Below are 16904 nucleotides of genomic sequence, written 5' to 3' on the forward strand. Positions count from 1 at the left end.
CCATGACTCCACCATCCACATCGCCCCAGTGTGAAACTTCTATAGTGATATCATTACAACCCGGTCCTCCATCTATGCACTTACAATTTAAGTGAAAATAAGTGCTGCAGTAATATAGTGCAGTATGCATGCAAATTAGATTAGTTTTGATAATGAACTAGGAAGTATTTTGTGCAGGAAGAACATAGCCAAGTAAGTGATTTTACTACATAAGAACTTAGAATTGAAGGAAAAATACGGATATTAAGAAACGATTTCAGGATACTGTGAAAATGAACTTGCAGTACAAGTGCCAATAAGTGTTGCAGTAATCTACTGCAATTTATGAGGAAATTTTTTTGCTGTCATAGTAAGCTTGTATTTCTTTGTGCAGTTCCCCTAACGCAGTAAGAGCTTGGTCAAGTAAGTCCTTTTGAAAAAAAGAAAAAAGAAAAAAGTACAGCTGTAACAAAAGAAAATGACATCAGGGATAACTAAGGTGATCTTACGTAACACAGAGAACATGCTTGCAGAGAAAATGAAAGGAATCCTTTTTGGCGAATGATGTGTAATAACCTTGGAATATCTTCTTTCTCCCATCCCATACACCTTAGTGCACAGCATCGCTCTGGAAAGGCTGGAAATTTGGGGTGAATAAACTGAGCTAGCCACATGCACAAGGGGTGTTGATTCACTCCTGTGGCAGTGGCAGGGGTAGTGGAGAGGAGTGTCAGGGTCAAGTGGGGCAAGGGGGAGTTAAGCGAGAGCAAGCAGGGAATCCCCATCAGTCCCAGGCAGGCGTGCTGACTGTGTGCTGTTGCCAATGTCACACCCACTCCTTCAAACACAGCCTTCCGTGAACTCCCAGATTGCCTCCATTCATCACCTCCTACCTCCTCTATTCCTCCACTTAGAGACCTGGGACACATGCAATGGAGAGAGGAAGGATTGGTGAGTATTCTGATCTTTAAATGAAAGTCTAAGTGCTGTAGCTACGGAGCTGTGACTGCATGAGAACAGGCTACTTCTCAGATAAAACAAAGTGCTGGGTAACGACTCAGCTCGTGAATCCTCCGAGCTTTGGAGGTTAATTCTTTCACTGTGGGGACAACTCCATGTATTTATTCCAACTTACGCCAGACGATTTTTTTTTTTCAGCTGAGAGTAAGTTCAAAGAAATTTGAAAGCATTGATGTTTTGCCATAAGGATACTTCAGAGTAAAAGCAGAATGCATAGAGCAACTGCAACACCTTATTAGCAATATATTTAAGACAATAACTGCCATATAAAGGTGAGGTTATAGTGCATGTGGAATCATGTCTCCACAAAAATTGGATTAAGGCAGATTTACTTCGCAGTAGAGAGAAAGGTTACCAGTGATTCAAGCACAACAGAAATCATCTAGGAAAATACAGGGAAGACGAGATGGAAACTTGTACAGTCGATCAACTAAGCGAAGCAATCTCACACCACAGGTGATGTCTACTGCAAAGCACCTGTTAGTTCTACACCCACGCTGGTAGCCCTGCTTTCATGAGGATGCTGTACATTTCTTGTTTGCGATATTGTCGTCAGTATTACTTTGCACATTCAAATGATCTCCACAGCTACTTTGAATGCAACCCCAAGAGTCTCTAGGCTACAACTCACACATAAACGATAGCGGTGAGCAAATAGAAGACAGCAGTGACTAGGTACATGGTTCCCGGGAAGGCGAGGATGGTGGCATTGTAGATAAAGGTGTAGACAGACGACAAGAAGAGTGGTGTGACCGCCTCGCAGGACCCCAGGACGGAGAATATCCTGCCCAGCTCGTCTACAGGCACACATTTGGAGATGATGGAGCGGCCCACCAGGAGAGGTATCCCACCTACAGACGACACAGCGTAACCTGGCGACAAGAGGGACATCAGGTGACAGAAAATGTGAAGTGGCAAAGGAGTATCAAGTAGCAAATGAATATTATGTGGTCGAGAAATGTCAGATGGCAGAGAAGTGTCAAATGACAGAGGAGTGTCAAGTGGAAGATATGATCAAACGACAGGAGTGGTCGACTGGCAGAGGAGTGTCAAGTGCCAGAGGAGTGTCAAGTAGGAAAGGAGTGTGTCCAGTGGCAGGGGAGTGTCGAGTAGTAAAGCAGTGTCAAATAGCAGTGCAGTGTATCAAGAGGCAGGGGAGTGTCATGTGGTCGGAGTGGTCGAATGGGGAAACCAGTGGTGCATGAGTTAACATGTCCAGCTGGCAACTGGAAAACCTGCGATCGATTCCTGGACCGATCACGCTCTCAGACAAAGTTTGTTTCTCCTTGCCCTTGTTCACCTGAAGTACAACCGGGGACCTGGTTGTGACATCAACTGTTGTGGGTTGTATACTAGGGAAAGATTGGGACTCAGCAAAAGTTTCCTGTATTAATTACCCACGTCCAGTCGATGGGCATTACACTTAAGCCTTCTTTTGGTAAAGTGGCAAAGAAGGGATCTATATACTTCCTCCACATCAACGTGGCCCAGATTTTTCTCCTTTTGAGGCTTATTTCACGTAGATCAATGGCAGAGAAATACAGTGCTGCTGTTATATATCTTTTCCATATCGCTTGTTCGTGACTAGCATCAAATTCCGTTTTTAATCTCTTGTTAGTGTTCAGCATTCAGGATGGAGAGATGGCAATTTTAGGCCAAGTTAAAGTAAAAAGAGTATAGTAGTTTTCCCATGTATCTGTGTTCAGGAGTTCACGGATTTTAGATACAGTTTTGGGATTAGAAGTGCTAGTTGTTGCCCCAGGTTCATTTGGAACGTGAGCCCGGCAGATTGTTCAGGCTTGAGCTGCCCTTCTACTGCAGTCCACCACCCTTCTTTTGGGGGACAGGAAAGTAGCTGAGGGACACTTGTAAAACCAAGCAGTTGAGCCATCTGGTTATATTGGTGCCACCACATGAAGACGTCCCCTCTCCAGCGCCTGTTTAGGGATTAGAACCTATAAAAAATATCGATGATAAAATTTGGCGTCGTCATAGCAGAGCAGGTGAGCTGCATTCCCCTAGATCAGAGGTATGGGTACATGCCCCACTTGAGTTGTAGGGTGAAAGACGGGGACTAGCTTGAGTTCGAGTCCCAGTTGAGTTGATGCGGACTAGCTTCAGTTCGAACCTCACTTGAGTTAGATGTGGAAGACGTGGACTAGCTTGATTTCAAACCCCACGAGTTAAAATGTGGAAGATGCAGACTCCTTCCTGTTCCGCTACATATCCTCATTGCTCACGACGAACTAGACTCTTTTCACCTTAACTTGGTCTAAACTTTCCATCTCTCCATCATGAGTGCTAGGTTGTAACTGTAGAATAACATTAGAATATGATGCTGGTCACGAAGAAGTGTTAGGTACAGGATGTAGAGCCAGAGTATTGTCTTTTTCTGCCACTGAGTTACGTAAAATAATGTCGCAGAAATAAAGACAAACCTATATGCATGCAAACATATGTTCTAAATAACCAGTTCCCTCCAAGAACCAATTTTTTCACTATATTCTTGTTACTACTGGACGATTTTGAGCACCTTAGGAGAGAATATTTCTACTGGAGGGATTAGATGAAACCTTAATCAAGTCCTTCACAACTAAAGATCTTCCTCGATATGGATAAAAATCATCTCAGGGTATCAAGACAAAGTAGAGAACACGTCCTTGGAAGGGATCAAGCTTAGGAACGTTAATAAAAATGGCCCTACGTGTCTTACTGAGGCAGAGGTGACCTACTGAGGTAAAGGAGAGAGTCCACTGACGCCACACTCCTGATAATGTAGGCTGTAACTGACATGGAACACCCCACCAGTCCCAGCACCACGTCCTCCACTCGCAGGCAGTAGCTCAGCATTGGCATCAACGCAGAATTCACTGCAAAACATAACACACTGGCGGTAACTCAGCATCGGCAGCCAGTGTTGACAGCTTCTAGAGATTTATATGTAGAGCTACAGATTTTATTTTTTTCAGTTTGCCAAATTCTCTTTACAAGAGAGGCTTAATGTGCATATTTTTACACTAGAAGATATTTTCATAATAAAATACGGGTTTCACTTTCTTTGTAGAGAAGAAGAAACTCAGTCAATACAGGCAGTACTTCTGCTTTTTGAGAATTCTATCTGAAGTTCGCAAATATGATAACATATCACGTGTTCTGCGTGATCTATCAGCCCCATCGGGAGTTGCTCAGCAAAACAAACACTGCCTTTGTATATCGGAGGGATGCAAAGAACGACATAATCTCACCTGGAAAAGCTTTATATTTGCATTAAATTCGACTTAGGACCAATGCTATACTGAGTTAATATGAATGACTAAGTTCATGACCAAGTGTAATCAGCCTGGAGGGGTGATTTGACTAGTAATCAAGAAGATTCATTCCTACTTCAGAAGCAAAGCTTACCAAATTTCATGCAACAATTATATTGTTTTCAAGTTGCGCGAGAGGCCCAGTTCCATGAGATGATGAAGAATCGGCTATACACAGTTCACCGTATGTTTTTTTTTTCTTTATAAAAATAATGCCTACCCTGCCATAGCTTATTTTCTTATGATATGTGATGCCTCTGGTCAGTTAGTGAAAAATTTAAGGGGATCGAAGGGTCAAGGGGATGAGGGTAGGATCTGTGGTAACTATAGGACAATGTATTCTTCCATTTCCACCCTACGTTGCGTATTGCTTTATAGTGATTTTCACCGAATATATATATATATATATATATATATATATATATATATATATATATATATATATATATATATATATATATATATATATATATATATATTTTTATTGGTGTCCGACTCTGGGCATAGGCTTCACAGCCTGCTATCAAGGCCCAGCAGTCCTCCTACATACCATACACCTCTACATGTTACTTGTTACTGGCTGCTGCCCAGTCACTAATCTGGGGATTGACCGTGTGAAGTCGTGTGAGCTCTGTTCTCGGGGGCGCGCTGTGTGAATGTTGATCTTAGTCGCAACATATCTCAGCTGACCTCTGTGTTTAATCAGTTGTGGCCCAGGCTGACCGGCGCCCCATCAGACGTGATAAGGCCAAACCTGCATCGAATTACAATGAGATAATGGAGGTAGAGCCGAACCCAAGTGATTCAGTAGCCATTCCTATTAGAATGACCCGTCATGAACTACCCCCTTTAGGAGTTGCCTTTTTTTTTTACGTGAGGAAGAAGGAACGAAGGGCCACGAGCCCGCAAAATTGCTCCTTCCAAGAGAAAACCAAAATACAAGAGAGAGCCAAATTCAAGAAATATAGTGCTGCTGTAAGATATGTCAGTGGAGGAAGGGAGGCATACCTACTAAGATATATCAAGCGTGGCTAGAGGTGAAAATGACTCCCACTTCCAGCCTCGTCTTAATTCCTCATTTTTTTTTTAGTGATATAGTGTAAGTAATACTCCAAGACATCAAGTCGTTAGTTAAGAATTTGTATTTAACTTATACATATCAGCCCAGTAATGCAACTGTCCCCATTTAGTACTGTATTAGCTGAAGTGTCTGATCTTGTCTGAGTAAGTTTGTAAACGATTATCGTTAGGTTAGAAGTGTCCAGCAGTGCGCCTATTTATTAGATAAAGAGAACCTAATTGTGTGGTGCGCTGTGTAGTGATTTTGTAAGTAAAATAAAGTTTATTTGTTTAAGTGTCATTGCCTTTTATGTGAACCCTCAATGACAGACATTTCCCTGCACGATCCGTAGCACTCTGAGGCGTCTACAGATTTCTACAGATTTTTTTGGCTTCCAGCATCAGACTTCCTAAATTTCATGGTAGCACCACTGTCAGTAGAAATGCGGATCTCCTTGTTAGAGATACCAGTACTGAATTCACTGCAAGAGATAGTAACATGGAATTCACAGCAAGAAATATCAGTATGGAACTGACTGTGAGAGATGGTAACATTGAATTCACTGCAAGAAATAGTAACAAGGAGTTCACTGCAAGAGATATCAATATGGAATTGACTGCAAGAGACAGCAACACTGAATTCATTGCAAGATATAGAAACACTGAGTTAGCAGCAAGAGATGCTGATACAGAGCACACTCAAAAAGACAGCAAGATAATATTCACTGCAATAGATAACCACATGGAATTCACTGCTAGAGACACCAATATGGAATGCATTGCAAGATATACCAACATAGAAATAACTGCAGAAGATGACAATACGTCATTCACCACTAAAAACACCACCACCTACAGTGCCTTCCACAAGTAGCCACTAGGGACCACCCCAGAAACAGCAGCGGTCATGCCAGTCAGATTGGACGCCCTGTAAGAATCATCCTGTGTGTGTTTTAATTCTTCCTGCAAAACCACATCTGAGTTACGACTGGGAATCGATCATAAATATGCCTGAGAATTCCACCTCGGTGTTCAATTTGTATCGAGCCTCCGTGGTACCATGTGAACGAGATCCGGCAGACAAGCGGGAAGGAAGGAACGATGAGGGGTTGCTCAGAACTTTAATATCTCAAAAATCCATAACGTCAGAAACCGTCCCCACCCCATCAGCCTCGAACTAATATACTTTCCCCCTTTCTATCCTCTTTAGTTTACTCATATTTAACCCTCAATGTCTTATCCCCAGCTCCTGTTCCAACTTTCTTCCTCCTCCAGTATTACCTGTGAACGACATATTGTAACATCTCTGCCACTCTTGGATACGTAACTTTGCATACTCAATACACTTTTTGTAAGGGCAAACTATATTGGTTTAAGAGGTCCACATACCCCCTTCCCCCACAAATACACACATGCATTGAATTTTGTGGAAGCCACATTGGAGTAGCAATGCCACCTTTGGTTCTGCAACTTGACACATCCACTAAACCTATATGGCCGGTCTGTTGATTGTCAAGCTTAAGCTTTGCTGTGGTACCCTATCAAAGGATATCGACACAGGGGATACTGTGGTGTTCAACGAGCAGGGAACATAATGAGTCTAGTTTTGAGTACGGTCGGGGCTTAGCGTTATCTGTGAACCAGTTATTCAAGGGCAGGCGTGTTCACCCGTAATGTACGAAAATTGGACTGAAAATGAATAACGGGCCAGTAGTAGGAGCTGTGATCTCAGCGAAACGTCAGGTAGCCTTAGTTTTCGGTTACCACTCAGGAGTGTGGAGGAACAAAGTGGCAGCATAACTTGAATGAAATCGACTAAAAACTTACAGAAACAAACAAAAAATTCCATTCTGGTGTTTCCAAGCCTGAGCCAAACGTTAACTTAAAATGCTGCATAATGCATCTGATCCTGAGAGAGGTAAGTAAGGAACTGAATAACTAAAATAAGGAATTGAGAAGACATAGGCTAATAAGGAGGAATGAATAATGAGCAAGAAAGAATGGAAAGTGAATAAACGAAAGACAAGAAATAGAATAAGTACATAAATTTGTATCACGTCCTCTCACCAGCATATTCGAGCAGAGAACTGATAATCATGAGCTGGGCAAACTGGTGGTAGTCCCAACCCAACATGCGCTGGCTGTACAGGTAGTCAAACTGGCTGTTACCTGGGAATGGAATGCACTTGTGAGCAACAATTTCTTCTCATTCTTTACTCCCACCCTTAGCTGAGAGACAATCATTGCAAGTGTTTCACACTGAATAGCCTTTTTTTTTCTTTTTTTTTTGCAATACCGTGAAGACATAACCAACGTCTTGAAGCCCGCAAAGTTGTTTCCTCCAAGAATTAAATAGAAAGAAAACTGAAAAGAAAGCGAAATTAAAAGATCTTCTCTTGTTCGAGATTCTTGGACACTTTGCGTTTAAAAGACTGGAGGTCACAGACAGAGAGAAATACCGATTGAGGAAGACAGTTCCAGAGTTGACCTGATTCATACTTAAATGACTGAGAGCATCCGTTAAAGCTTGCCTCAGAGACTTGGACAGAAAAGGGGTGGAGTGCATTACCAACGGGTGGGTCGCAGTTTCTCTGTCACAGAGTTATCGTAACTGTTTCCGAGTGAATTCTAGCAAAACCTTGAACCTTCGTCTTTACACTGGACGACAGGTATTCGCTTAGTGTGAAACTCTGGCTACGGCATTCCTCTAGCCAGTGGTAGGATAAAGAGGGTGAACTGAAACAATGGCTCATCACTTTAGGGTCTTTATAACACAATCAGCAGCCATATTTTTAGAGACTGCGAAGTTTTCTTTTTCGTCAGGTCCCCAGTTTCTCAGATATTTGTGAACTCTGTCATGAGAATAAAACATATTTGGCTTTTCTGCATCAATGAGCCGTATTTTATGTGGCACAGGAGGTTTCGTAGCAGCTCATCCTTAGCGTGTTGATTCGCATACTAGGCTACACGTTAGCATTATGTTATGTCATTTTAATGTCGAAGTAGTTTGCATCAATGACTCACAAGAGGAAATCAAAGTGTACTGTGCTGATAAATTGCTAAGAAAAAAATGTTACAGAATCTCCATAGACACTTGGAATACGATCCTTTGCTGACATGCAGGTTATCCACATGTCATGCTCACAATTAACCCACAAATGACTATCAAAATTTGGGTGTTTGCATTCACATTGTCCCACTGAATAGAGCCACATTTAATTTTATTCAGACTTGGGGAGACGTCTCATATTAGAGGGGTTAGAATTATTCTCCATTAACCTGTTCAGTTTTATTCCTGTTTTATTGCTGACACATGACTTTTATGCATTATGACCAACAGCTTGTAAATGAGGAATCTGTAAGCTCTGAGGACAAGTCAGAGTATTTGTGTAGCAAATTCATCAACCTTTCCTAGTTATATTTCCTGCTAGCATTGGCATTGAGAGCAATTCTGTGATCTCATTGTGAGAGATGAGATCATTTACACTTACACTGTTAAGCCCTTCAGGTCGATGACATATTTCAAATTTTATTCTTGCTACCCTTTGACAGTTTTATCTGTTCAGCAGAAGAGAAATGAAGCTGTAACTGGGTTTAACAGAAACTGCTTTTTACACCGTAACCATAAAATTAATGATTTCTGGAATGAGCAAAATCGTCTGGAGTTAGCAGTTTACTAGAGTGCGTTATCGGAATGAAAGGATTAAAGATTTTGTAGGGTTCGAGAGAATTTGTTATTCGCTTATGACGCGTTTTTGTAAGGCCTTTTTAGACCAGTCATGACTGGTCAACGTTTTCTGGACATACTTGATGCTCGCGAGAATGGATTTTAGACCAATTCCATGATTAATGTACTCCTATTGGCTGGAGGATAGAGTGGGCGGAGTCATGGCGGAATCAGCTGAGTTATGCAAATAGAAAGAATAAGATGGTAATAAATCAATTTAGCTATAAATTTCATCGTTATTGGCCTACACAGTAGCTGTTTCTACGTCATATCAAAGAAAATATGACCTCTTCCCAGTGTGTCACTAATAGAATCATGATAATGAGTTCTCATTACACCATGAAGTGAAATAACTGTGCAGCTTACCTTTTCAGTTAAAAGAGAACTAGCAACCAAAGACAAAGGATGCAGTACAGAATTTTTACTAGGAAAGAGTTGTAATTGCCGTCATTACCATATAATAATCCATTGAGACTCATGAAATTTGAATTTCTCTCCGGACATTATTAACTTTCTACTTCAGCCTCAACTGATCATCTTCCATTCAGGTGTAAACAAGTATTCATATTAAGTAGCCTCTACTTTTGTATCACCGCCCTATGTCACTGTTGACTTATATGTGCGAAATTCAATTTTTAGAATAATATTTAACTTTCATTACTGTCGGCCATCTTTGCCATGTCAGCTGTTTACCCTGAGCACGGAACGCTCCTGCTTGTCCTTGTTGCCCAGTGCTACCGCGCAACCTTTGTGCGCAGGACTAGGTAAACCTAGTCCTGGCTCCGGAGCAGGACCGCTTAAGACCATTAGACCAGTCTTAACGTGTCTGATCTTTCTGAGTCTGCCTCGCCAGAACAGCCATGGGACTAATTTTGACCGGTCTGAAAGCCTCACTAAAACACGGCTTTAGATGAATTTGCTGCCTTTGGTTTTATTTGTATTTCAGTTTAAAGTTTCAGGTCAAACACCTTATTTCAATTCTTAGTTGTAAGTCACATAAATTCTCAAACAGTTTTTGCTGGATTACAAATATTTAGCGTTCGTCTGAATTTCATGTCAGAATGTTTTTCCTGCTAATTAGGTTTACTTCAATTTATTCCAAAAGATTATTGGCTCCAAGACTCATGTGTGGATATATGGTATGGTTATTTTTCTGGTATGAGGTTTACCGATGACTGCATTTACTGATAACTATATTCAGTCCCATGACCATTCTATTTTTTTTTTTTTTTCAGTCGTCAGACCATTTTATTGAACTTTAGAAAGATCTCCGTTGGGGAAAGGGTTTATTAAATTTATGTCTATACCCTTCTGTTTGAAAAGCATATCAGCAGGTAAACGAAGTCATTAGAAGATACCAAGAACAAAATGGAAGTTGCGTCCCCTAGCTAAAGGTGTAAAAAAAGTGCTATGAATGTCGAGCATCTTTGTACTCACCGTAATTAACAGCTAGAATGCAAATACTAGTCATCAGGAGAAGCATCTTGAGCCTTTCTTTGTTAGGCCTCTGTTTCGCCATGGTCATGAACACCTCTCTTATGTTCCCCATGTCGAACAGGTCTGAGCATTTGTTCCTCAACCGTCCTTTGCTTTGCAGGTTATAATCTGAATACCGACCTCGTGTGTCTTTGATGCGAATTATGGCATATGCAGTCGCCACTAGGAACAGCAGTCCGCCCACTCCGTACACACCCAAATATCCAGTTCGGTAGAATAAGATATCACTGGCCAGAAATCCAGCTAGGGAGGCCACATAATAACTCCCATTCAAGAGTGCTATACGAGTGGTTCTGGACTTCACCGTGGAAACATCGGACAGATAGCAGTAGCAGGCCATTTTGAGGGTGGTTGAGTCCCCGGTCAGGGCTCGAGGCACACTAGCCACCAGGATGTGCAGTGATGATAGACTCATCCAGTACGCATTGATCTGGAATTATTGTTTGTGTTGTACAGTCAGCAGCTTAAATTCGCTTCAACCGTCCCTGCATGATACGAGCCTGTCATCTAGAAACACTGTATGAAAAAGCATTGAAGGATATGCTTCGAAAATCTGGACATAATCATTATTAAGTGACTTGCTTAACAAATTAGGGTCCCTGATTTGCATGTAAAAAATTAGGGCCTGTATCATACAGGGATGCTTTAAGCGAATTTCTGTGGCTGACTGGGCATTATATACAGTACACTTGCGGACATTAATACTGATAGCGTCATAGCAATAAATAACGAGAAAGTAAACAATTATTCTCGATACCCTGTGATGCGTTGATGATTTACGGCATCCAACAAGCTTTCACATTGTTGTGTAAAAGCTTCATAGTTTCAACCAAAATGTGGAACAGTATTCCTTAATACCAGTGTATCAGGTTCTTTTAATAGCGTTACTTAGAGTATTGGTTCATAGTGTTATACTTTTTTTTTTTTTTTTTACAAAGTTGGATATTGAGAATTTATCAAAAACACTAAAATTGTCTCAAAACATATAACAGAATCATATCTGATATTATTTAATTTAGTTTTATTGATTTATTTGATTTTATTTGATTTTCCGTACACAGCATTCAAAATGGATAGATGGCAACTTTGGGCCAAGTTTGAGTACAAAGAGAATTGTGTAGTATGCCCTTTACCCCATGAAGAAGGGGAACGACGTCTTTACCATAAGTATGAAAGTAGCGATGGCACCGCCGAACAATGGGATCAGCAAACAGATCTTGCGTCCATGTCTGTCACTCCAGGATCCCAAAAAGAGGACAAAGAAAATCCCTGGAAGGTTCTTTATCAAGTCGGTGTATAGGTTGATAGTGCTGACTCTCCTCTGAACAGCTGCCTGGATCTCCACGTAGGATGATAGGTTGCCACAGATTACCTCCTCATACCCCTGCTCTCTGCAAACCTTTGTGAATAAGAGAACCAGAATTATGGGAGAGAGAGAGAGAGAGAGTGTGTGTGTGTGTTATCATTACAATCTGAGAGCTGAAGTGCTGGTTATTGAAAGGCTTCCCCAGAGACACTGTGGGGTCTCAACACGCCTCAGTGGCATTTACAGTATAATCACATCATCAGAACTCAAGGATCTTCCAAGTTTGGAAGTTTTTTATAGATACAGATATAGATAGATAGATTAATTGATTGACTGATTGATAGATAGATTGATTGATTGATTGATAGACAAGTCGGTAGGCGACGATAACCAGCTAACCGGACCAAGCGTTGTCAGCGATAGGAGGTGAGTTTGGACACTAATAGTCATTCCTATATGGAGGTACTCCAGTGCAATATTCCACCCAAGAGTCATGCCCCTGGCTTAATAATCTTCGGAACCTTAGCATTTCGCGCGAGCAAGATCGCAATTTTAGCATTTTTCATATTTTCTGCATTTGATGGACTTTGACTTCTGACCAGGCAGATATAGCTCATGCATGCATGTCTCACATTTGTAGTACTCATTAACGTCTATAAGCATGCAAAGTTTCATTCGATTCCATCCTCCCTCTGTAGAGCTAGGGAACTTGAAATTCGCGGAATAACCCACCAGAGGTACAACTAGGTGGCGCTGCCAGCTTCTGGAAGAGAGTTTCGACACTAAATGTCATTTTGTATGGAGATACTCCGGCGCATCATTCCATCAAAGAATTATGATCCTGGCTTGATTATCTTCTGAGCCATAGCATTTTACGCGAGCATACTGTAGTCATGATTTTAGCCATTTTCACGGATTTTGCAATTGATGACCTTTGACCCTTGACCTGGCCATTGAAGCACATAGGTGTCCAGTAGAAAGTTGTAGTACTAGTCAATGCCTATAACCATGCAAATATTCATTCAGTTCCATCTAGCCACTAGGGAACTATGTGAGCATTTTTTAAAACTGGTACTGGTTGCCAGGGACGCTAAGGCCAACCTTCGCAGGGTTAACTCTCGAACCCTATAGGAGAGAGGGGGAAAATGGATGCACACTTCCGATAGGGAATGACCTCATGATTACGCCAAAAGAAGTCAGAGCTTTCTACGCCCATTAATAATGCTTCTATAGCTGAAAACGTGAAAAGTACGAAAAAGCGGGTTTTCGGCCGTTGCTAGGCAATGAGTTGGTGCTTATCAACCAAAACCTTGCGGACACAGCTAGGTCATAGGCTGGTCATTGTTTCCTGGTTTGGTCGGAATCAGTTAATTCTGAGGGGTAGAAGTGCCTGCCATACTTGAACTAGAAAGAATACTGTACAAGAATACAAGAACAAAAGAAAACGCAACTAACAATAAGGGCAGCATGGAGCTTGCCAATAAGGCTGTGAGGTGCAGCATCATTAGTTATGGCGTTAGGAGTGCAAATGATTAAACTGGTAATGAAGGGTGTGACGTACAATACGAGTATCTCATCCCAAATGCATGAAATTATGTAGTGTTGCTGGCTATAGTTCATTCATTTTGACTTGGCCCAGATCTTCGTCCATTTGCAGTTTATTCCACATAACTCGGTGGCACATAAGCCTAAAAACAATACTATGGCTGTACATCCTTTCCACAGCACCACTTCGTGACCAGCACATATTCCAGGGTTAAACTGCTGCTACATCTCAGCATTCTAGGTGGAGACAGGACAGTTTTAGGCCAAGTTAAAGTAAACAAGGTATAGTGGCGAACGGGGACCTTATAAGCAGGTTCAGAGTATTATAAATGTCTATTGGCGAGTTGAGAAATCGTACCTTGGAGAGCAGAAGGTTGGTGGTGATGGAGGTCTGAAGCGCCCAGGAGGCAATGAAACAGAACAGCACAGGCTCCACAGTGACCGCCCTCACCACCTCCCAGCACGCCCTTCCCCGACCCCAAACACCGATGCCTGGGGGGGGTGGAGCCTGGGGAGCAGTACAGAGTGTCTACATCAAACGTCATTTTATTATTTATTTATTTAGTGGAAGTAATCTTTGTGCTATTATGGTCATCAAAAAATAGAGAAAAGTTGTCCCTTAAAGCTCCACTGGTACCTAAAGAACTAATTTGACAGACCTTCTCTCTTCTGTGTCTTATTTTTTACATTATTTATTCATTTACTTATTTATTTATTCATTCATTCATTTTCCTCTTATGTACAGAGTAAATTAAAGAAAAATCGCCTCTTGCAGTTTTGTCAGTTTACTTAATTTAGAGTACCAGTTGGTGCTGGAGAGGGATCCCTGCACATGAATATGACTGCGGTGGAGTTGCCTGGTTATACAAACGTCCCACAGTCCCATCCCTGTCTCTCGAACGGAGGATGAACTGCAGAAGAAGGGCATGTTCAGCCTGCAGTGTACCGGGTTCACGTCCAGATGATCGTGGGTTGCATCTCCTGCTACTACAACTACTACTGCTATCACTACTACCACTACAACTACTACTACCACTACAACCACTACTACTACTACTACTTTTGCTGTTGCTGCTACTACTTCTACTACTACTACTATCGCTATTACCACCACCACCACTGCCACTACTACTACTGTTACTGCTCCTGCTACTGGTGCTACTACTAATTCTACTGTCCTGCTACTGGTGCTACTACTAATTCTACTATACCACTACTACTACTAAGCTCAAGAACAGGCATCGAACCTGGTGTGTGGAGTCTGTCTGTAGGCGGGAGACGGCAACCAGAGGCTCCGTGGGGTCTGATTGCCTCTCGCCCTCCGACGCCATAATGCAGCAACTACACCCTCAGCAGCCCACCAGGAGACTAGGGAGCAGGCACGGAAAACAGCGATCATCATCATCATCATCATCATCATTTCGACAAGAATCCATTATGTAGGAACTAGAAAGGGACACCAGGCATCATCATCATCATCATATCATCATTATTATCATTCAGGCAACAATCAGTGAGGCACATAGAGACACCAGCCATCATCATCATCATCATCATCATATCATCATTATTATCATTCAGGCAACAATCAGTGAGGCACATAGGGACACCAGGCATCACCATCATCATCATCATCTTTCCGGCAAGGTTCCAGGAGGTGGAAAGGGTCCTCCTCCTCCTCCTCCTCCTCCTTATCATCATCATCATCATCTTCATCACCATGACCTACTTCCCACATACGGCTGTTGTGAGAGTAGAACAGACCAGTGAGACCTCTATAGTAATACTGTTAGATGGTGACCAGAAACTGCGGGAGGTGACGGGAGCAAAAAGTTTTTATAAGTTCGGTGCTGGAGGGCGGGGGAAGATGAAAGGGTGGGATAGAAAGAGGGTGTGGTGGGTGGAGGGGAGTGAATGGGATGGGCATGGAAGGTGTTGGGTAATGATCTTCTTCTTCTTCTTCTTCTGCTCCATCTTATTCTTTTTTTTCTTCTTCCTCTTCCATTTCCAGTTTTGGGTAGTGTAGCAGAGAGGGTCAAATATGTCCTGCGAAAATGTTCATTGTATGAGGCACTGTGTCGGTGGAAGGGATAGATTACCTCAGAAATTCGGTGTTCGGAGAGAGAGAGAGAGAGAGAGAGAGAGGGTGGGGGAAATGACTGCGTGGGCCGAGCTGGGATAGCGGTGGGTGTTGTGGTGGGGCGGGAGTAAGACGATCTTTGCACTGTTAAGAGAAAACGAAAAGAAAAAAGAACAGAAAAGAAAAGAGACTATAATGTTACCGGTTTGGATGTGCGGATGGTTTATTTCAATCTTTTCCCAAACAGGAGAAACAATTTCTTAAAAAGATGCTGAATAACGAGAAGGAGGTGGAAGAATTAAAAAGAAGAAGGACGAGGAGGAAGAGGAATTAAAAAGAAGAATACAGACATGAACCGCTCATATATAGGGTTTACCCATGAGATTCTTTATTAATTTCAGGTTATTCTAAGGGACATTCTGAAAAAAAGTACTATATCAACATGGGTCCAGTTCTCAGCCATTACAAAGCTACAGTTACTGATTACCATAGGAGTCAGTTATGAGGGAGATCATTTTCACCCATAAGTTCTTCAATAATTGTAGCCCTGTAACTGTAGAGAGTTGAGCCCATGTTGATACGGCATTTTTAAGTCAATATTAGTTGTAGATTAACCCGAAGTTTCTGAAGAATTCCGCAGAACACCCTGTAGGCGTTTCTTGATACAAATGTAAAACAAAAGCATAGAGCTATTTCAATGACATCATGAGTATTAAAAGTTTGGTAAATAAAGTCATACACATCATTGCTGCAACGCCTGAGATGTAATTAGTAAAACATCTGAGCATGTGCTGACTGATTGTCTAACAAGACTCGCTTCAGTACGAGTAAAGGACTTGTACTATATGTAGTGCTAAAGGCAGCACGCTTCAGCCGGTCTTCACACCATTTATTAATTTCCTATGCTGAGCATCGCCTGACACCAGCACTACAACAACAACGAAGCAGCTCGTGATATGAATAATGATATACTCGTTGGTTTTGGAAGTTACGTGGCACTTCTTCCTCAGGGATATAATTTGGCTATTATTGTTTTTACATGTGGACACACACACACACACACACACACACACACAATATATATATATATATATATATATATATATATATATATATATATAGAGAGAGAGAGAGAGAGAGAGAGAGAGAGAGAGAGAGAGAGAGAGAGAGAGAGAGAGAGAGAGATGAGGTACAGTGGCAAAGTGTACGTATTCGTACTTGGGAGAACGAGGGTTCTCGCCCCACCAGGGTAATAAACTTTGGCAGTGTTCTCCCGGCCACGTACTGCTTTGTAGGACATAAGGCTGCTGTGGTTGAACCAGTGTCGCAGCTATAATTTATGCTTGCACCCAGTCGGCTTGCGCGGGCTGATTACACTTGGTT

General features: G+C 41.9%; 1 protein-coding gene across 1 annotated transcript; it reads right to left on the reverse strand.

Moving 5' to 3' along the window:
* Nucleotides 1–1626: 1626 nt before the first annotated feature.
* Nucleotides 1627–14772, reverse strand: LOC145392355 (lysosomal proton-coupled steroid conjugate and bile acid symporter SLC46A3-like). The gene is made up of 8 exons (XM_080266757.1): nt 14689–14772; nt 13800–13949; nt 11753–11974; nt 10531–11020; nt 7434–7535; nt 3713–3869; nt 2239–2351; nt 1627–1871 (listed from the first exon to the last, which is right to left on the reverse strand). The coding sequence occupies exons 1-8, from the start codon at nt 14770–14772 to the stop codon at nt 1627–1629; spliced, it is 1563 nt and encodes a 520-aa protein (XP_080122883.1).
* Nucleotides 14773–16904: the final 2132 nt, after the last annotated feature.

This window comes from Coenobita brevimanus, chromosome 22 (assembly GCF_032717465.1).
Source record: "Coenobita brevimanus isolate Jiangsu-jjx chromosome 22, ASM3271746v2, whole genome shotgun sequence".
Lineage (NCBI taxonomy): Eukaryota > Metazoa > Arthropoda > Malacostraca > Decapoda > Coenobitidae > Coenobita > Coenobita brevimanus.

Coding starts and splice junctions, on each gene's coding strand:
- LOC145392355 (XM_080266757.1), bottom strand. CDS start 14,772: ATGGCGTCGGAGGGCGAGAGGCAATCAGACCCCACGGAGCCTCTGGTT. Junction 3,870..7,433: donor TTCTCTGCTCGAATATGCTG/GTGAGAGGACGT, acceptor TATGTTTTGCAG/TGAATTCTGCGTTGATGCCA. Junction 2,352..3,712: donor AGTAGGTCACCTCTGCCTCA/GTAAGACACGTA, acceptor ATCTTTCCCTAG/TATACAACCCACAACAGTTG.